Source organism: Neodiprion lecontei, chromosome 7, assembly GCF_021901455.1.
Source record: "Neodiprion lecontei isolate iyNeoLeco1 chromosome 7, iyNeoLeco1.1, whole genome shotgun sequence".
Taxonomy (NCBI): Eukaryota; Metazoa; Arthropoda; class Insecta; order Hymenoptera; family Diprionidae; genus Neodiprion; species Neodiprion lecontei.
Genome location: NC_060266.1, coordinates 10,353,834 through 10,376,342, shown reverse-complemented (window position 1 = coordinate 10,376,342; position 22,509 = coordinate 10,353,834). Strand labels below are relative to the sequence as shown.

The 22,509-nt window shown below is 41.4% G+C and overlaps 2 protein-coding genes across 2 annotated transcripts; one reads left to right on the top strand and one right to left on the bottom strand.

Moving 5' to 3' along the window:
- The first annotated feature begins 3,707 nt into the window (after positions 1-3,707).
- Positions 3,708-7,760, top strand: LOC124295453 (uncharacterized protein K02A2.6-like). Its single transcript, XM_046745478.1, has one exon. It carries the CDS (start codon positions 3,708-3,710, stop codon positions 7,758-7,760), a length of 4,053 nt encoding a protein of 1,350 aa, XP_046601434.1.
- Positions 7,761-12,830: 5,070 nt separating this feature from the next.
- LOC124295452 (uncharacterized protein K02A2.6-like) lies at positions 12,831-16,883 on the bottom strand. Its single transcript, XM_046745477.1, has one exon. The coding sequence runs from the start codon at positions 16,881-16,883 to the stop codon at positions 12,831-12,833; it is 4,053 nt and encodes a 1,350-aa protein (XP_046601433.1).
- Positions 16,884-22,509: the final 5,626 nt, after the last annotated feature.

Below are 22,509 nucleotides of genomic sequence, written 5' to 3'. Positions count from 1 at the left end.
TACACAAGCTGTGCATAGGTATGCGTGTGCAGCGGACGGGGCACACGGAAATTTACGCTTGGCTGTGGCCCGGCCTCGCTAGCTCAGCCACAAGTCAAAAAGTTAATGGTGGCGCCATCTAGTATCACTGAATTTTTGCATCGTAAAATATCAGTAAATAGTAGTGTAGTCGAGATAGTCATAAAAATAGCCTTAAATGGAAATAATTAGGGAAAGTGATTTTTTCCTTTGAAACTTCGCGGCGGGAGGTGGTTGAAAGTCTAAATCTCAATTTTTGGGAAAATCCCGCCATTGCGTTCGCTGCCATCTTGATTCAGAGTTCTATTTTTTCATTTTTCTGACATAACTCGTAAATTTACAACTTTAGAGCAAAAATGGTTTAATCCAAAATTGTTGGAAATTTAATGTCCCATAAGTTGGGTCATTATTATTTCTACGCTAGGATCAATATTTGCAGAGTTATAACATCAAGTTTTTCAAAAAAATCGTAATAAGTGGGATTTTATTTCCTTCAACATTGGTTTTCACACTTTTTTTACTTCACGAACAATATTTTCGGATTTATATATACATGTATATATATTGTAATGTATATTGGAAAACCCCCGAACTGGGTATACATCCGAAAATATATATATATTTTATATATATGTCAGCTTTGTGTACACGCCGATAAATCTTGTACGTCAAGAGAGGTCGTCAGTTGACGGACCAGTGAAGCAAAGCAGAGAAAGAGATTTCATAATAAAGAGAAAAATAGAAAGACCCGACGCAAGTCATCGTGTCAAGAACGTCGTGTTAAGAAATTATAAACTTTATTGATAATTAGATAACTACTAGAGTGCGAGCTTGTACAAAAATCTACAAGAGTTGGAACCGCATACTTATAGAGAAGCACAATATAATATAGAGGAGTACAAACATTTAATTGTTGATTCTCTATATTTTGATGTTAGCAAAACGTCGTATATCTTTTTAATCAAGAATGATCATGTTATTCATAAACTCTATATTGTTAGACGAATCGACATGGTGTTTTTACTTTGGGCGATCTTCACGAAGGGAAAAAACATTATACATATATTTATATATTAACTTTTTGATAAAAATATATACATATTTTCGGATGTATACTCAGTTCAGGGGTTTTCCAATATACGTCACAATATATATGTATATTGGGGTGTTTCAAGAGAAGAATTTTTTTTCTCCTTATAATGTCCAAAAATTGATAGTATACCTAAAAACAAAAATTTTGGCGCCGATATAAGCTCTCAATATCAATAGTAAGGTTTGTCTTTATCCATTTCTTTATTTTCCATTCAAATAACATGGGAAATTTTTTATTTTTTTTTTATTATATTTTCGGATTTATATATAATCCGAAAATACCGATAGTGGAGTAAAAAAAGTGTGAGAACCAAAGTTGGAGGAAATAAAATTCCACTCATTACGATTTTTTTGATAAACTTCTCGATAAATATATATATTTATATGTATAGGCGGCGCCACTGAACCTCGGAAGTGAAAAGAGCTATTACAGAGTGCTCTCAAAGTTAGGTATTTTGCCTGTTGTGACAAGTTATCGTAATTTGAGCTTTCTGTATCACCGAATGCGCAAAATTGAGCTTCATCGTTCTGAATCGATGTAATTCGTGAAACCTGTGTGATTCTGTAACAATCCGTTCTCTTCTGTGCCAGACAGCAGCTCATAGGTTAAGGTAAGAGTGTTTCACCCACTCTTCAGTACGGCCCTCGTCTTATGGATAACAACGCCATCCCGGGACCTAGTGTGGACAACACCTCGACTCTTCCCGGTACACCTACAACCGACGGTAACTCACGAATAAATACTCCAGTAAACATCACTCCAAAGCCAGGAAGGCCGACTGATCAGCAACTCCTGGATACAGCCAGTCAGTCCAGCACTCTTATCACGAATTAGACGGTGGAAAAGATGAGAAGGAAAAGATCTTTAGAGGACACAGAGCACCCGGACGACTCTGAAATCGAGTCTAAAACACCTAAAAAGCTTAACACACAATTAAGTCCTGTCACGCCGGTTACCACCGATCATCCTGACAACATGGATCAAATCCCTGAAGAAATTGCTGCTCTAAGAGCAAACCAAGATAAACAGTACAAAGAAATTGAAGAAAAATTTAAAGAAAATTTCAAGGAGGACCAGGCCTCTTTTACAGAATTAAAATCTGGGCTGAAAAAATTGGAAGAAGAATTTAATACGACGAAGTTGGATCTGACTAGTCGTATTAAAGAACTAGAAAAAAATACGGTCAAGATAAGCCAGTCAAACTCTGTTCCGACAGATTCGACCTCCTCAAATCCCAATTCTTGGCTGTCAAACCCAATGAATGAGGAGATCTCGTTTCTCACCAGTAAGCTAAACTCGCTCGTAAAGCAAAGCAAAAAAACTAACATTTCCATTACAGGCTTCACTTGTTTCACTAAAGTAGATTGGTTATGAGAGTTCTAGATCCAAACATGGCGGCGTGCCCCCCATGCCACCATGCCCCCATGCCCCCCGACCCCCCCCCCCCCATTTTCGATGGTCATTTTTTGATTTTTTTTTTTGATGGCGGCCATTTTGATTTTTTGATGGCTGCCATTTTGATTTTTTGGATGGCGGCCATTTTGATTTTTTTTGATGACGGCCATTTTGGTTTTTTGATGGCAGCCATTTTGACGGCGACTATGATTTGTTTGATGGCGGCCATTTTGATTTTTTGCTTAGTCAGACGGGTGGCCATTCACACAGCGGCCATTTTGATTTTTACTTAGCCGGATGAGCAGCCATTTTGATTTTTCATCGTCCGACAGTTTGATAATATGATTTTCGCTATGACGTCATCAGCATAATCGACCGATTTTGCCGTCTGCCGAGCAGCCATTCAGACAGCGGCCATTTTGATTTTCATCGTCCGACAGTTTAATAATATGATTTTCGCTATGATGTCACCAGTTGGCTATTTTTTTTTTTGATTTTTGCCCAGTCGGATGGGCGGCCATTTTGATTTTTATCGTCAGACAGTTTGACAATGTGATTTATTTCTTGGCCGGACGAATAGCCATTTTGATTTGCGCCGTTACCCGTAAACTTTCTCGCTAATAGTTTACCTCCAGAGCGAAAATTTTACATTTGAAAAATATTAATAGAATTTATTGTAGTTATATATATATATATATATATATATATTTCAAATTACAGCTGCACTTAAAATGTTGATGGCGATTCGTAAACTTTCACGCTAATAGTTTACCCCCCAGAGCGAAAAATAATATTTTCCATGTACATCGAATACACTCTTTTGTGCTAATTGACCGGATGGTTATGCTACAATTAGATAGGCCGAGAATGTTCACTACAATTAGATAGTGTAGAGAGATATGAGTAGACAGGGAGAAACCACTGGTGTGCGCGGGCCTGAGTTCCTCTCGCCACGCGCCACCGGGCCAGCGAATAAACGGGTGTCGCCAGTTCGGCTAGAGACACACCACCTGACACATGTGCCTCATTTTCATTATACCCTACCTAGATCATAACATGGCGCAGTCGGTAGTAGGGGCCAATACATCGCGAAAAAATTGAAGAATAAAATTAACAAAAAAAAAAAAAAAAAGTGAAGACAACGTGTTAAAATAACGTCTTAGCGCATCCAGGGATTAAGAGACGAATAAACAGCAAAACGATGGCAAACGAATACAGAGGAGTTCCGCCGATGTCGATGACGGACAACGTGGGCGAAAACTGGCGAACATGGCGGGCCAGATTTGAAAACTACCTCGTCGCCTCGGAAGCGAACAAAAAATCAGAGGCCACACAATGTGCTCAGTTGCTCCACTACATCGGTGAGGACGGCTTTAAAATATTTACAACATTCACGATCCCGGACGAAGAAAAGGACAAACTCCAACCCCTTATAAAGAAATTCGAGGAACATTTTTTGCCAAAAGAAAATTTGGCGTACGAAAGGTACCAGTTCTTCTCGTATCGCCAACGTGACGGGGAAACGTTGGAACAATTCATAACGGAACTAAAGAAAAAGGCGAAGAAATGCAAGCTGGGCAGTCTGAACGACGAATTAATCAAGACGATGATTACCTGCGGAGTAGCCGACGGGTCTATAAGGGAGAAACTGCTCCAAAACGATGAGCAAACTCTCCAGGAAGCTATAGACCGCTGTCTCATCATCGAGAAATCCAAAGAGAGATCACAGGAGATGGAGCACGCTCTGACGACGACAGCATCGGTTGATGCAATCAAGGGGCGGAGTCAACGCACCGACACAGCGCAACACACTTATACAGCTAAGTCTATAACTTCGTGTACGAAATGCGGATATACTCACGCGATAAACAGATGCCCGGCGTACAATAAAATCTGTAATAACTGTAGAAAGAAAAATCACTTTGCTGAAATGTGTTTCAAAAAACAATACGGAAACGAGCGCGATCAGAAAATAAACGAAATCAATGAAGATTCAGATCACAGCGAATACCTGTTTATAGCTCAAGTCGAAACCTCAAACGTAAAAGAACGGTGGTACGCGGAGTTAGTAATAAACAATCATAGCATAGAATTTAAAATCGATACGGGCGCTGACGTGAATATTCTGCCCATGCCAATATTTAAAAAGATCAACATAGCGAAAAAAGAAATTCAAAGAACGAACACGAAATTGAATTGTTATTCGGGCGAAACTCTTAACGTGGTAGGCAAATGTAACGTCATGTGCCACAGGAAAGGCCAAAAACATGAAATTGAGTTTTTTGTAATCGACTCTAACGGAACACCTCTGTTGGGTCGAAAAACCTCGGAGGAAATAAATCTCGTTAAAAGAATTTATTCAGTCGAACAGAACAGCTACAATGAATTACGAAAACAATATGAAGACGTATTTTCTGGAATAGGTTGTCTAAGTAAACCGTATCAAATTAAGCTAAAAAAGAACGCCACGCCTGTAATACATCCTACGAGGCGAGTTCCTTTGCCGCTGCGAGACACTCTCAAACAAGCATTGGATAAACTTGAAAAAGACAAAATAATAGAAAAGAAAGAGGGTCCGTCAGAATGGGTAAACGCACTCGTGCTCGTGAGGAAACCAAACGGATCGATTCGTATTTGTATTGACCCGAAAGAGATAAATAAACAAATCGAAGTCGAGCCGCGACAAATTCCGACCTTCGAAGAAATTATAAGCAGAGCTAACGGAGCGACCGTATTCAGCAAACTTGACGCGCAAGCAGGGTTCTATCACGTCCCGTTGGACGAAAAAAGCTCGGAAATTTGCACATTCGGCACGCCTTTCGGGAGATATAAATTCAGAAGGATGCCTTTCGGCATTAAAACTGCACCGGAGGTGTTTCAGGATAGATTCAAACAAATTTTCGATTTGGAAGGCGTCGAAGTGTACATTGATGATATTTTTGTATACGGCAAAACGAAAAAAGAACACGACATTAGACTTAAGGAAGTCCTAGATGCGGCCAGGCAAAACGGCGTTCGGTTCAACATAGATAAATGCGAGTTGGGGAAAAAACAAATTAAATACATTGGTCATATAATCTCCGAGAATGGTATTGCTCCAGACAGTACAAAGATAGAAGCCATCAAAAAACTACCGGTGCCGCAGAATAAAAAAGAGTTACAAAGAATCCTCGGGATGCTAACGTACGTCAGTAAATTCGTAGTCAATTTCGCGGAGAAAACGGCTCCCCTAAGAAATGTTCTGAAAAAAGATGGGGTTTTTGAATGGAACGCGGAGCAACAGAGAGCATTCGACCAGCTAAAAGCATGCCTATCGAGCGCTCCAGTATTACAGTTCTTCGATGTAAATAAAGAGACGACACTTTCAGTCGATGCTTCGCAGGCGGGGCTAGGAGCCGTATTACTCCAAAATAGACTTCCTTGTGCGTACGCGGCGAAAGCGATGACCGATACACAAACGCGTTATGCGCAAATAGAGAAAGAGCTGTTGGCAGTTTGTTTCGGTTTAGAGCGATTCCATGATTATATTTACGGGAAAAAAATAGTCGTCGAAACGGATCATAAGCCGCTAATACCAATATTTCAAAAGCCCCTGAACAAATGTCCAGGAAGACTTCAAAGAATGTTGGTGCAAATTCAGAAATACGACATAGAGATCGTTTATCGCCCAGGCAAAGAACTCTATATAGCAGATGCTTTGTCGCGGGCTTACGATAAAAACGATAAGTTCCTAGGATGGTCACAAGAAATTGAATCACAAGTATGCTCAGTAAATTATGTAAACGCAACTCCCGAAAAGATAAAACAGCTAATTGAAAGTACCGAGAAAGACAGCGAGTTAAAAGCGTTAAAAGAAATAATCCAAAACGGTTGGCCGAACAACTCAAACAAACTGCCAGCAACGGTAAGACCGTATGCTCAATATAAAAGCGAACTTGTTATTGTAGATGGTTTAGTTTTTAAAAACGATTGTTTAGTGATCCCGCGTGAAATGCGAAATGAAATAATCGACAGAATACACTATTCCCACCAAGGAATTACTAAATATCAGAAAATCGCACGCGAATCGGTATTTTGGCCAGGTATCTCGAATCAAGTCAAACAAAAAATCGGCAGTTGTCCAATCTGTTTAAAATACTCGAACTCACAAAACAGGGAACTTCTTCAACCCCACGAAATTCCAGAACTACCATGGAACAAAATTGCGTGTGACATGTACGAGATAAATGGCCAGAAATACCTTCTCGTTGTAGACTACTATTCAAAGTATCTTGAAATAGCCGAGCTACGGCGAAACGCGACAAGCGAAAACGTGATTAGACACCTCAAAACAATGTTTGCGTCTCACGGCGTACCGGTGACCATAGTATCTGACGGAGGTACTCAATTTACATCGCAAGAATTTAAGAAATTCGCGAAAGAATGGGAGTTTGATCATGTAACATCATCTCCAACGTATGCGCAGTCCAATGGCATGGCTGAAAGACACATTCAAACGTTCAAGAAAAAAGCGAAAAAAATAATGGAAGAGAGAAAAGATGTACAAATGGCGTTGTTACAGTATCGCAACACTCCTGTAATCGGGAATCGATCGCCCGCCGAACTATTAATGTCGCGCAAACTCCGAGACAATTTGCCGAAATGTAATGAAAAATTCCTACCTAAAGTGGTACCAAACAACATAAAAAAAATGATTGTCGAAGAACAGAACAAACAAACAGAATATTATAATAGAAGGGGAGCGAAAAACCTTCCTGAAATTCCCGACAACACAGACGTCTACGCACAACTCCAACCTAACAGCCTTTGGCAACCGGCAAAAGTCATATCTCAAACAGGCAACAGACGCTACAGCATACAGACTAAAACGGGGAACATCCTCACGAGAAACAGACGATTCCTGAAACCCTTTAAAAAAACAATGGCAAAAAATAAACCTCCCTCGTCTCCTCTGGTCGCTAACGGCGACAATAAGACCTACTACATTCCTTTGGATGACGAAACAAATTCCCAAACAGATGACACCGAGACAAACTCAGATAGCGAGGGTCCTGAAACCGCACAGGCGGTCGAGCTTAACGATAGGAGCATTGCGGAATCTCAAAACGGTACCGAATCAGATCAAAGCGTAATTATAGTAGACACTTCGACCGAGGCTGACGAGACGTGGTCAGAAGCCGTGGCAATGCCTACCGCAACGATCGCACAAAGCGGTAGAGAAAGTAAACCACCAAGTAGACTACAGATAGAATAAGCTAGTATGTAAGAACATATAGGATAAGCGTGTAAAAAACTAAAAAAAAAAAAATAAAAAAAAAAAAAAAAATGTAATGTAAAAAAAAAACAAAAAAAACTTTTATGTATATATATAGCAACACATAGAATAATTACGTAGTAATTAAACTAGAAAAAGAAGGATGTAGAGAGATATGAGTAGACAGGGAGAAACCACTGGTGTGCGCGGGCCTGAGTTCCTCTCGCCACGCGCCACCGGGCCAGCGAATAAACGGGTGTCGCCAGTTCGGCTAGAGACACACCACCTGACACATGTGCCTCATTTTCATTATACCCTACCTAGATCATAACAGATAGGTCGGGGAATGTTGACGACAATCCGTAAACTTTCACTCGCGCTAATAGTTTGCTTTGACTATCACTCTCCCAAATTCTTACCTTACCCAAGTGCAACACGATTGTCATATGCGCGCAAAGAATTGCCACATTTGCGAAAAGCCGTTTACCCCTGAGGAGAAAAAGTGCCACGACCACTGTCACTTCACGGGTAAATATCGTGCTCCTGCTCATAATCGGTGTAATTTGAATTTCAGAGAGACGCACACAATTCCAATAGTTTTCCACAATTTGTCCGGTTACGATTCTCACTTTTAATAAAATCCCTCGCGTCAACTTTTCCCGGTGAAATTACCCTTCTATAATTCTTGTGAGACGAAAGCGCTAAAATCATCATGATACGTAATAACCAGTTTACCGGCGAAGAAATAATTATAGGATTCAGCGACGCGACTTCGGAGTTTTCGCTCCAAGATCTTCGGCGACTCGTTGAATGTGTCCGGAGAGCTCGTGCGCAACCGCGCAGGCAGCACAGGGTATATGTTCAGGACATAACATTAATCCGGCATTTTCAAAAATGGGGGAAATGAGGTGATCGCGATCTTTTCGGACATCGAACCAGATGACGATGAACGCGAAGCCAATTGGATCGAGCGTCGTCAGATCAGCGAGGAATAAGATACGTCCCGACGTATGATTGTGCGCCGGAAAACGTTCAACGACTGCAGCAGTGTTCGCCCTCAGAGCGAAAATAATATTTTCCGAGCGTGCGTGGTAGATGTCGCTACGAGCCGTCAGGCGAGTTGCGACAATCACATGAGTCTTCATACGAATGCCCCATAAACCTTACGCTCATGTCGCAAAGGCAGAGTTTTGAGGACTTTGGGTGAGTGAATTTTGCGGATTTTTTGTGTGACGATAGTCTTTTAGACAGAAAATGAGGTCCTTCAACCTTGCGCGAGATGCTATAATGAGTCTATCACAGCTGTGGGCATATGAAATTGTTTTGAACGGCAGTCTGATTGAAAATGACGTGTACGTTACGTCGACAAACCCTCAGAGGCATATCTCAAATAATTCTCGTGATTTCGGTTATCATTTTTAGTGATTCAGTGAATTCTCATTTATTCAGTTATTTTGTGTTAACTCAGGTGAATCGTAATTGATTTACAAACCTATTGACACGCCAATTCAGCGAGTTATTTTTCCCTCGCATTATTGAAAAATCGGATGTCAATGATGAATTTCAAACTAGTGGAAAAATTATGTTGCAAAGACACAAAAAATGTTCGGAAACCATAATTCAGATTGATTGAATGACTAATTATGAACCCTACCGGCATATCAATCATCTAAATTCTCTAGTTTGATGCGTACATCGATGATTGGAAGTGTTTTATAACATTAAATCTTAAATCCGCTGATTTATTTGGGGATTTATTTTTATTTTCACTTGTAGATGTGTGTTTCGTAGTATTGTGTAGCTGGGCATTCGCTTATGTTTCACACACATGAGTGTGCGTCCGTGTGTGTGCGGCCGGCAGCGTGTGCCGCGGCAACAATACCGGGGTCAGCGCTCGAGAAGGGGTACAACAGGGAGAGAGGGGAGGTGCCGATATTTAATTCGTAAACGAATAATAATAATTCACCCAGACGAACAAAACAGCAATTTCCGTGGCGGCAAATCCAGATGAAATGATGCACTCTGATTGGCCTAACGCTATCGCTTATAATTAAAAAATTATGCGTCGGACGAGCTTGCGGCAAAGAAATTCTCGGCTGGATTTGAGTCGTGTATCACGCCGGCTGGTCCGTGTCCCCCAAATTAGGGACATCCCGGTACCTTCAGTGCGGGCGATCGAGTTTAAATCAGCAAGTACAAGAATGTATTCGAAAAAGGCTATACGCCCAATTGGACGACTGAAATATTCACCGCGAGTGAGGTGAAAGATACCAATCCGCCGACGTACAAACTTACCGATTATCAAGATCATCCCATCGAGGGGGGCTTCTACGAGGAGGAGCTCGGCAAAGTAAAATACCCCGACGGCTATCTTGTGGAGAAAGTATTACGCAAACGGGGGAATCGGATCTATGTGAAGTGGTTGGGTTTTGATAGTTCGCACAATAGCAGGATAAATAAAACAGCCATGTAACATAATTTGTATGTATTTTCCGAATTACAATAAAAGATTTGAATATACAAATATTTCCACACTTATCTCCTTTGCATGCACATGTGCCGTACTCGATGCCATGAAAATAATAATAATAATAATAATAATCTGCAATTTTTCCATACGATTATTACACATTTTTTTTCATTTTCAGAAAACTTTTTTTACGTGTTAATCAAATGGGAAAAAAGTTTTCGGAAAAGTTTTTTTCATTTTCTGAAAACTTTTTTTCGTTTTCTGAAAACTTTTTTTCATTTTCAGAAAACTTTTCACGTGGTGAACGAAGAAGAATGAATAATTTCTCAATATATTGATAATAAATAAATGAATGAATAAATGAATAAATAAATAAATAAATGAATAAATAAATAAATAAATGTTAAGTATACGAATTCACATTGTCAAATCCAGTCTCAATCGTTTCCGCATGATGGCGGATCGCCCGAGGCGTCAAGCGTAAATATTCGCAATAATTAAACGTATACAGTTTTATCCTATAGCTATCAGGGGGCTGGGACAAACCCCCAAGGTAGGGTCTCGGTCTGTCCAGGTATCAATATGGAATCTCAAGCTTTTTCACATCATGTAGAGTGGCAGGGAATTTGATGCCTGTACAGTTCAACTCGGAGATAAAGCGGCGATAATGGTTAGTTCTATCTGTGGGGGTGTTGGCCGGGTGGCGGGCTGCAGTGATGGACCAGAGAAGGCATCTTTCATCGTTGTTTTTCACGTTCACCACCGCCCTTTTCCGCTGAATATCCTTGGACAGCTCAACGAATGTCGAAAGCCCCGCAGCGAGAGGCTGGTACCGGTTGATATTTCCGAGATTCGTTACAATTCCCGTTCGGATTCGGTTGGCGAAAGTTCGATCTCCAGCACGCCTGCTTTCATCCCCTCGCGGATGAATTTTTGCAGAGGTGGGTGGTTGGTGATCGCATAGTTTATTTATGGCACATAACCGCATGAAAATTCGAGCTTGTTGAATTCCCCACCAAGATATTTCATTTGCAGGCGATTTTGCCCAGCCATGTTGCACATTTCAGCCAGCTGATTTGAATCTTCTTGCAGGACCCTTGCGATTCTCGGTGGCAAGAAGACGTTGTAATCTTCATCGATCGTCGCCAGAACACATACCCCAAATTTCGTTTTGACCAGCCGTAAGTCTGTGATGTTGTACGCCGCTCCAATTTCAAGTTCCGACATCTTCTTGGTTGGCGGATTCTCCAGACGGCCGACGTGGCTAACTTTTGTTAGATCCATCGCGTTTCAATCGGTTTCTTGTTTTTCACTAGTGAGAGCAGTTCACGACGCGAAGAGACGATGAGACCAGCGTCATCATCGGAATAGGCCCACGTTTTATATACCCCATCGAGTGGGAAATAAGGAGGTAAACTATTAGCGTAAAAGTTTACGGATCATCATCAACATTCCCAGCCTATCTCATTGCGGTGTCGCCACCCGGTCGATTAGCACAAAAGAATGTATTCGAAGTATGGTGAAAATATTATTTTCGCTCTGAGGGCGAACACTGCTGCAGTCGTTGAACGTTTTCCGGCGCACAATCATACGTCGGGACGTATCTTATTCCTCGCTGATCTGACGACGCTCGATCCAATTGGCTTCGCGTTCATCGTCATCTGGTTCGATGTCCGAAAAGATCGCGATCACCTCATTTCCCCCATTTTTGAAAATGCCGGATTAATGTTATGTCCTGAACATATACCCTGTGCTGCCTGCGCGGTTGCGCACGAGCTCTCCGGACACATTCAACGAGTCGCCGAAGATCTTGGAGCGAAAACTCCGAAGTCGCGTCGCTGAATCCTATAATTATTTCTTCGCCGGTAAACTGGTTATTACGTATCATGATGATTTTAGCGCTTTCGTCTCACAAGAATTATAGAAGGGTAATTTCACCGGGAAAAGTTGACGCGAGGGATTTTATTAAAAGTGAGAATCGTAACCGGACAAATTGTGGAAAACTATTGGAATTGTGTGCGTCTCTCTGAAATTCAAATTACACCGATTATGAGCAGGAGCACGATATTTACCCGTGAAGTGACAGTGGTCGTGGCACTTTTTCTCCTCAGGGGTAAACGGCTTTTCGCAAATGTGGCAATTCTTTGCGCGCATATGACAATCGTGTTGCACTTGGGTAAGGTAAGAATTTGGGAGAGTGATAGTCAAAGCAAACTATTAGCGCGAGTGAAAGTTTACGGATTGTCGTCAACATTCCCCGACCTATCTGTTATGATCTAGGTAGGGTATAATGAAAATGAGGCACATGTGTCAGGTGGTGTGTCTCTAGCCGAACTGGCGACACCCGTTTATTCGCTGGCCCGGTGGCGCGTGGCGAGAGGAACTCAGGCCCGCGCACACCAGTGGTTTCTCCCTGTCTACTCATATCTCTCTACATCCTTCTTTTTCTAGTTTAATTACTACGTAATTATTCTATGTGTTGCTATATATATACATAAAAGTTTTTTTTGTTTTTTTTTTACATTACATTTTTTTTTTTTTTTTTATTTTTTTTTTTTTAGTTTTTTACACGCTTATCCTATATGTTCTTACATACTAGCTTATTCTATCTGTAGTCTACTTGGTGGTTTACTTTCTCTACCGCTTTGTGCGATCGTTGCGGTAGGCATTGCCACGGCTTCTGACCACGTCTCGTCAGCCTCGGTCGAAGTGTCTACTATAATTACGCTTTGATCTGATTCGGTACCGTTTTGAGATTCCGCAATGCTCCTATCGTTAAGCTCGACCGCCTGTGCGGTTTCAGGACCCTCGCTATCTGAGTTTGTCTCGGTGTCATCTGTTTGGGAATTTGTTTCGTCATCCAAAGGAATGTAGTAGGTCTTATTGTCGCCGTTAGCGACCAGAGGAGACGAGGGAGGTTTATTTTTTGCCATTGTTTTTTTAAAGGGTTTCAGGAATCGTCTGTTTCTCGTGAGGATGTTCCCCGTTTTAGTCTGTATGCTGTAGCGTCTGTTGCCTGTTTGAGATATGACTTTTGCCGGTTGCCAAAGGCTGTTAGGTTGGAGTTGTGCGTAGACGTCTGTGTTGTCGGGAATTTCAGGAAGGTTTTTCGCTCCCCTTCTATTATAATATTCTGTTTGTTTGTTCTGTTCTTCGACAATCATTTTTTTTATGTTGTTTGGTACCACTTTAGGTAGGAATTTTTCATTACATTTCGGCAAATTGTCTCGGAGTTTGCGCGACATTAATAGTTCGGCGGGCGATCGATTCCCGATTACAGGAGTGTTGCGATACTGTAACAACGCCATTTGTACATCTTTTCTCTCTTCCATTATTTTTTTCGCTTTTTTCTTGAACGTTTGAATGTGTCTTTCAGCCATGCCATTGGACTGCGCATACGTTGGAGATGATGTTACATGATCAAACTCCCATTCTTTCGCGAATTTCTTAAATTCTTGCGATGTAAATTGAGTACCTCCGTCAGATACTATGGTCACCGGTACGCCGTGAGACGCAAACATTGTTTTGAGGTGTCTAATCACGTTTTCGCTTGTCGCGTTTCGCCGTAGCTCGGCTATTTCAAGATACTTTGAATAGTAGTCTACAACGAGAAGGTATTTCTGGCCATTTATCTCGTACATGTCACACGCAATTTTGTTCCATGGTAGTTCTGGAATTTCGTGGGGTTGAAGAAGTTCCCTGTTTTGTGAGTTCGAGTATTTTAAACAGATTGGACAACTGCCGATTTTTTGTTTGACTTGATTCGAGATACCTGGCCAAAATACCGATTCGCGTGCGATTTTCTGATATTTAGTAATTCCTTGGTGGGAATAGTGTATTCTGTCGATTATTTCATTTCGCATTTCACGCGGGATCACTAAACAATCGTTTTTAAAAACTAAACCATCTACAATAACAAGTTCGCTTTTATATTGAGCATACGGTCTTACCGTTGCTGGCAGTTTGTTTGAGTTGTTCGGCCAACCGTTTTGGATTATTTCTTTTAACGCTTTTAACTCGCTGTCTTTCTCGGTACTTTCAATTAGCTGTTTTATCTTTTCGGGAGTTGCGTTTACATAATTTACTGAGCATACTTGTGATTCAATTTCTTGTGACCATCCTAGGAACTTATCGTTTTTATCGTAAGCCCGCGACAAAGCATCTGCTATATAGAGTTCTTTGCCTGGGCGATAAACGATCTCTATGTCGTATTTCTGAATTTGCACCAACATTCTTTGAAGTCTTCCTGGACATTTGTTCAGGGGCTTTTGAAATATTGGTATTAGCGGCTTATGATCCGTTTCGACGACTATTTTTTTCCCGTAAATATAATCATGGAATCGCTCTAAACCGAAACAAACTGCCAACAGCTCTTTCTCTATTTGCGCATAACGCGTTTGTGTATCGGTCATCGCTTTCGCCGCGTACGCACAAGGAAGTCTATTTTGGAGTAATACGGCTCCTAGCCCCGCCTGCGAAGCATCGACTGAAAGTGTCGTCTCTTTATTTACATCGAAGAACTGTAATACTGGAGCGCTCGATAGGCATGCTTTTAGCTGGTCGAATGCTCTCTGTTGCTCCGCGTTCCATTCAAAAACCCCATCTTTTTTCAGAACATTTCTTAGGGGAGCCGTTTTCTCCGCGAAATTGACTACGAATTTACTGACGTACGTTAGCATCCCGAGGATTCTTTGTAACTCTTTTTTATTCTGCGGCACCGGTAGTTTTTTGATGGCTTCTATCTTTGTACTGTCTGGAGCAATACCATTCTCGGAGATTATATGACCAATGTATTTAATTTGTTTTTTCCCCAACTCGCATTTATCTATGTTGAACCGAACGCCGTTTTGCCTGGCCGCATCTAGGACTTCCTTAAGTCTAATGTCGTGTTCTTTTTTCGTTTTGCCGTATACAAAAATATCATCAATGTACACTTCGACGCCTTCCAAATCGAAAATTTGTTTGAATCTATCCTGAAACACCTCCGGTGCAGTTTTAATGCCGAAAGGCATCCTTCTGAATTTATATCTCCCGAAAGGCGTGCCGAATGTGCAAATTTCCGAGCTTTTTTCGTCCAACGGGACGTGATAGAACCCTGCTTGCGCGTCAAGTTTGCTGAATACGGTCGCTCCGTTAGCTCTGCTTATAATTTCTTCGAAGGTCGGAATTTGTCGCGGCTCGACTTCGATTTGTTTATTTATCTCTTTCGGGTCAATACAAATACGAATCGATCCGTTTGGTTTCCTCACGAGCACGAGTGCGTTTACCCATTCTGACGGACCCTCTTTCTTTTCTATTATTTTGTCTTTTTCAAGTTTATCCAATGCTTGTTTGAGAGTGTCTCGCAGCGGCAAAGGAACTCGCCTCGTAGGATGTATTACAGGCGTGGCGTTCTTTTTTAGCTTAATTTGATACGGTTTACTTAGACAACCTATTCCAGAAAATACGTCTTCATATTGTTTTCGTAATTCATTGTAGCTGTTCTGTTCGACTGAATAAATTCTTTTAACGAGATTTATTTCCTCCGAGGTTTTTCGACCCAACAGAGGTGTTCCGTTAGAGTCGATTACAAAAAACTCAATTTCATGTTTTTGGCCTTTCCTGTGGCACATGACGTTACATTTGCCTACCACGTTAAGAGTTTCGCCCGAATAACAATTCAATTTCGTGTTCGTTCTTTGAATTTCTTTTTTCGCTATGTTGATCTTTTTAAATATTGGCATGGGCAGAATATTCACGTCAGCGCCCGTATCGATTTTAAATTCTATGCTATGATTGTTTATTACTAACTCCGCGTACCACCGTTCTTTTACGTTTGAGGTTTCGACTTGAGCTATAAACAGGTATTCGCTGTGATCTGAATCTTCATTGATTTCGTTTATTTTCTGATCGCGCTCGTTTCCGTATTGTTTTTTGAAACACATTTCAGCAAAGTGATTTTTCTTTCTACAGTTATTACAGATTTTATTGTACGCCGGGCATCTGTTTATCGCGTGAGTATATCCGCATTTCGTACACGAAGTTATAGACTTAGCTGTATAAGTGTGTTGCGCTGTGTCGGTGCGTTGACTCCGCCCCTTGATTGCATCAACCGATGCTGTCGTCGTCAGAGCGTGCTCCATCTCCTGTGATCTCTCTTTGGATTTCTCGATGATGAGACAGCGGTCTATAGCTTCCTGGAGAGTTTGCTCATCGTTTTGGAGCAGTTTCTCCCTTATAGACCCGTCGGCTACTCCGCAGGTAATCATCGTCTTGATTAATTCGTCGTTCAGACTGCCCAGCTTGCATTTCTTCGCCTTTTTCTTTAGTTCCGTTATGAATTGTTCCAACGTTTCCCCGTCACGTTGGCGATACGAGAAGAACTGGTACCTTTCGTACGCCAAATTTTCTTTTGGCAAAAAATGTTCCTCGAATTTCTTTATAAGGGGTTGGAGTTTGTCCTTTTCTTCGTCCGGGATCGTGAATGTTGTAAATATTTTAAAGCCGTCCTCACCGATGTAGTGGAGCAACTGAGCACATTGTGTGGCCTCTGATTTTTTGTTCGCTTCCGAGGCGACGAGGTAGTTTTCAAATCTGGCCCGCCATGTTCGCCAGTTTTCGCCCACGTTGTCCGTCATCGACATCGGCGGAACTCCTCTGTATTCGTTTGCCATCGTTTTGCTGTTTATTCGTCTCTTAATCCCTGGATGCGCTAAGACGTTATTTTAACACGTTGTCTTCACTTTTTTTTTTTTTTTTTGTTAATTTTATTCTTCAATTTTTTCGCGATGTATTGGCCCCTACTACCGACTGCGCCATGTTATGATCTAGGTAGGGTATAATGAAAATGAGGCACATGTGTCAGGTGGTGTGTCTCTAGCCGAACTGGCGACACCCGTTTATTCGCTGGCCCGGTGGCGCGTGGCGAGAGGAACTCAGGCCCGCGCACACCAGTGGTTTCTCCCTGTCTACTCATATCTCTCTACACTATCTAATTGTAGTGAACATTCTCGGCCTATCTAATTGTAGCATAACCATCCGGTCAATTAGCACAAAAGAGTGTATTCGATGTACATGGAAAATATTATTTTTCGCTCTGGGGGGTAAACTATTAGCGTGAAAGTTTACGAATCGCCATCAACATTTTAAGTGCAGCTGTAATTTGAAATATATATATATATATATATATATATAACTACAATAAATTCTATTAATATTTTTCAAATGTAAAATTTTCGCTCTGGAGGTAAACTATTAGCGAGAAAGTTTACGGGTAACGGCGCAAATCAAAATGGCTATTCGTCCGGCCAAGAAATAAATCACATTGTCAAACTGTCTGACGATAAAAATCAAAATGGCCGCCCATCCGACTGGGCAAAAATCAAAAAAAAAAATAGCCAACTGGTGACATCATAGCGAAAATCATATTATTAAACTGTCGGACGATGAAAATCAAAATGGCCGCTGTCTGAATGGCTGCTCGGCAGACGGCAAAATCGGTCGATTATGCTGATGACGTCATAGCGAAAATCATATTATCAAACTGTCGGACGATGAAAAATCAAAATGGCTGCTCATCCGGCTAAGTAAAAATCAAAATGGCCGCTGTGTGAATGGCCACCCGTCTGACTAAGCAAAAAATCAAAATGGCCGCCATCAAACAAATCATAGTCGCCGTCAAAATGGCTGCCATCAAAAAACCAAAATGGCCGTCATCAAAAAAAATCAAAATGGCCGCCATCCAAAAAATCAAAATGGCAGCCATCAAAAAATCAAAATGGCCGACATCCAAAAAATCAAAATGGCCGCCATCAAAAAAAAAAAATCAAAAAATGACCATCGAAAATGGGGGGGGGGTCGGGGGGCATGGGGGCATGGTGGCATGGGGGGCACGGCGCCATGTTTGGATCTAGAACTCTCATAACCAATCTACTCACTAGCGATCATGTCTCCGAAGTCAAAAACTTTCCTGATTCGAAATTCAAAATAACATGCTCTCAAATTAATATTAAAGAATACCCCAAACGCATTATCGGAAATCTGTTTGATCCTGAATCAAAATCTTACAAACTTCAGCACAAGAAATCGTTATTAGCAGGCACCTCGATTTTCATCAACCCGGACCGTACTGCGAAAGAGAGCACAATAGATTGGCATATAAGAACAACAATTAAAAAACTGGCGAGTGAAGTGACAAAGTTTATATGGCGAGGTAATACAATCACAACGAGTCAGATGGTTTACGCTTGGGATGACACCAAAAATGCTTTTATCACACAGTCGAAACCTGCAAGCTCGTCTACCTCAGCCATAGACACATCACAAAATTTTTTATAGATCCAAATAGCAGCACTCTGGAACTGGCACAAATAACTTTTTGGAATCCCCACGGTTTTTCAAATCTCGAACACAGATCGTTAATCAACCACTATACTATCATAGCAGCCCGCGAAACCTGGATTACTCATCAGTTCACTCCACCTTTCCTCGCTAATTACAATTTTTTCTGGTCGGATGCCATCAGAACTAACGCTGTAGGAAGAGCCAGCGGGAGTCTGATTACTGTAATCAACGCTGGCTGCAATTCGTCCTTATTAGTAGATTCCCCCTGGTGGATCTCTAACAAAGTCCTAATTGGAACAACAGTTTTGATCCTGGGTTCAGTATATCTAAGAAAATGTCTTGAACTGCGCTATTTACTTGACATGTTACAAGAAGCTCTAGATAAGATTAAATCATCGCACTCATATGACATATTTATTATTGGTGGCGATCTTAACGCTAGAGTAGGCTCCCTAAGCCCCTGGCTAGAAGAACTCTTCACAGGGCTTTCTTTAAGCCCGTTTTCAACTACGACAAATGAACATGTATGTGATAGCGGATGCCTGCTGATGGACTTCATACTCGACAACGACTTCATACTTTTAAACGGAGGAACAACTGGAGATTCCCTGGCTCAGCCCACGTACAACAATCTTGGTACCTCAATAATTGATCTAGTCTGGGTCGACATTTCAGCGCTGCATCTTGTTGGGGACCTCAAAGTTATATTAGAACCATCCCTCTTGGAACATCGTCCCGTCTGTGTGAGTAATATAACTGAAGCCCTTGAAAAATCGGTTACCTGTGCTTCTCGTGCTACTACAAACACAATAAAAAAATCACCTGGTGATGAAGCTACACTGACTTTCCAAAACTCCTTGTTTTGTACGCAAGACCTTCCAGATACCTCGATAGACACAACGGAGTCGATTTACAATTGGTTTCTTTGCTCTATACACGTTGCTGCTGATAAGGCGGGCTTAATAAAGATCTCAAGATCCGGGGATGGACGCAAACCCCCACGCAACCCGTGGTTTGATAATAAATGCAAGGAAGCTGAAAAAAATTTCCGAAAAGCATTCCGTAACTGCACAAATGAACATTTCAACATTAATGCACGCCAAGAAGCTGCAAATTGCAAAAACATTTATAAAAATCTTTGCCGAGAAAAAAAGAAAGCCCATATTCAGAGTATCAAAAACGCGTTTGCCAATGTTTCAGTGCCAACCAACTTCTGGGCTGTGGTAAAAAAATTCAGCTACAAGGGCGCATCGCACTGTAACATACCAATAAGCACATGAAATGATTTCTACGCTTCTGTCTATAAGCCTAGAAATCTCTTATCACCATAGGCATCAAGGATCGCGATCGATATTCTAGACACTGAAATCTCACTCGCAGAACTGTACTCCACACTCGCATTACTAAAAGCGGGCAAGGCCCCGGGTCCTGACCTTGTAACAAATGAGCTATTAAAATCACTAAGTGGGGAGCACAAGGAAGTTTTAAGAAGCCTACTCAACAAAGTACTAAACGAAGAACATGTGCCTAGATCTTGGGTAAATTCACAGATGACTATGATTTATAAAAAGGGAGACAAGTCCGACCCTGCCAATTATCGAGGTATTGCCCTTATCAACACAATCACCAAAGCCTTTACAACTGTCCTTAAAAAAAGACTAGTCACTTGGGTAGAGCAAGAAAACCTTCTTCCTGCAGGTCAGTTGGGTTTCTGGAAAGGACGTGGGTGCACTAATGCCATTTTTACCCTCCTCAGCTCCATCCGACTACAATTTCGCCATAAAGATGGGGGAGAGATTTTTGGCATCTTTGTAGACTTTCAAAGAGCGTTTGACTCGGTCCCGCACACTCTTCTGTGGGAGAAGCTCTACTGACTGACACTGAGCACAACATTCATCAACACGATCAAATTTCTCTACGATCAAGCTACGTTACAAGTCAAAATAAATGGAACCAAATCAGATACGTTCGAGGTCACTGAGGGCGTTTTGCAGGGTGAAATTCCGAGTCCTGATCTGTTTTTAATGTACATAGCTGACATCGAACGCGTCTTCAGATCTAGAGGTCTATTCGGGCTCAGTATCAATGGACTAACTGACATCCTGATGCTACTGTACGCAGACGACATGGTCATCTTTGCTCACTCCCGGGGAGACCTGTTACGCAAGCTCCGAGTACTAGAAGAATATTGTGACGCAAACAGGCTTACTGTCAACAAATCCAAAACACAGATCGTCATCTTTAAAGCTGCCGGGAGAACCTGTGACTGTCCGATGCAATACAGAATCTATGAGGGGGCTTGTCTCGAGATCGTTAAGACCTACCCATATTTGGGTGTCAACATCTCATCGTCGACGAAAGGCCTGCTACCCTTACCAACAGCCCTCAACAAAGCAAAATGCGCCTTTAGTGCCGCTATGCCCATATTGGCGAAAGCTAAGTGTGACTCGTGGGCAGCCTACAACAAAATATTCGATAGCATGGTAGCGTCGGTCTTTCTGTATGCCTTCTCGGCCTGGGGCCTCTGGTACAGAAATTCATTAGAGCCTGTACAAACCTTCTACTTCAAAAAGCTCTTCAACCTGCGCGAAAATTCGGCTGACTGGGCTGTTTGACTAGAGTTAGGCCTCGCTCCGATTGCATGCAGAGCTATGCTCTGTCTGTGGAGATGGCTAATCAGAACCCTAAAAGCGAGAGATACCTGTCTGCATAAAGTATGCTTGATTCGAATTTAGCCAGAAATACTTTATTCCCTTCGCACTTCAACTGGGCTTCCCAGCTGAGAGAATTTTCAACTGAATGTGACGCGCTCGACGTTTTTGATATTCAAGATCCGCTCATTTGGGAAGCAAGAATAGACAGCTTCTTTCAGCGGTATCGTGCAATTCTGTTACACAAAGACCTAAACGCATCAAGATGCTCCAGTTGGCTAGAGTTTCAAGTGTCAAGACCTAACCAGTATACACCATTTAATACCTGTTATTGAAAATGCCACTTCCAACTAAGCGTATACTTACATAGCTGAGATTCGCGAATAAATACAACTGCTACTTAATTCTGAACAAACATTATATTAAATTCTCGCCAAATACTCAGTGCCCACTATGTAATTTACAGGAAGCTGACAACCTTTACCATTTCATGAGCTCCTGCCCAATACTTTCTGCCTTGAGAAAATTCCACCTTCAAGATTTGCTTCAAAAACTGGAAACCACCGACAGGCTGCTAGCGTCGACAAATGCCAAGGAACTGCTCGCGATAGCAAACTATGTGGGGTCAATTATGAGATTAGGAGACTGGGCCCTAAATCTGGGATAACAAATCAAAGAATAGTAGGCTTTAATAATTGTTTGGAAGTTTACTTTGTACGTTCCAGCTGCTATCCAATGATCAACTAGCCCAACACGGTTTTTATGTCCTTTATTTACAAAGCGGACTCAAATTTTAAACGTCTAATAAGACTGCTTATTATATTGATCACTATTTTGAATATCTTAATATATTGTACTTTATTTATGTATTTCCCCTTGCTAAAAACAAGTTTTGTAACTGTTTAATGCAATAAATTAAATATAATAAAAAATATTATATATTGTAACGTTCTTAGACGTTACGGAAATAAATATGGATTCGTGAGTTTGATTATCAAGCCAAAATCAAAGGCGTAAATAAATGTCGTGAAAAAGCTTTAATAGCAACATACGTGTTTCTCGTTTTGAGTCTGAAACAAGACTGTTATTACAATAATGTTGGTTGACGCAGCAACCTTATTCTTTTTGAAAGACATAAGAGGTTTATAAATGTCTTTCATCTATGATGACTACTAGATCATCAAAAGGGGGCAAGACGGGTGATTTCACCCTTTGTAAGACTACTCCCCCCGAGGAAAAGAGTCGTCCCGACTCGGAAAAGATATAACAATTGAAAAAGTGATCTAGCAGTCAGTGCTCGAAGGTG

Bases quoted from the DNA above. Each gene is read 5' to 3' on its own strand.
- LOC124295453 (XM_046745478.1), top strand. From the start codon at position 3,708: ATGGCAAACGAATACAGAGGAGTTCCGCCGATGTCGATGACGGACAAC.
- LOC124295452 (XM_046745477.1), bottom strand. From the start codon at position 16,883: ATGGCAAACGAATACAGAGGAGTTCCGCCGATGTCGATGACGGACAAC.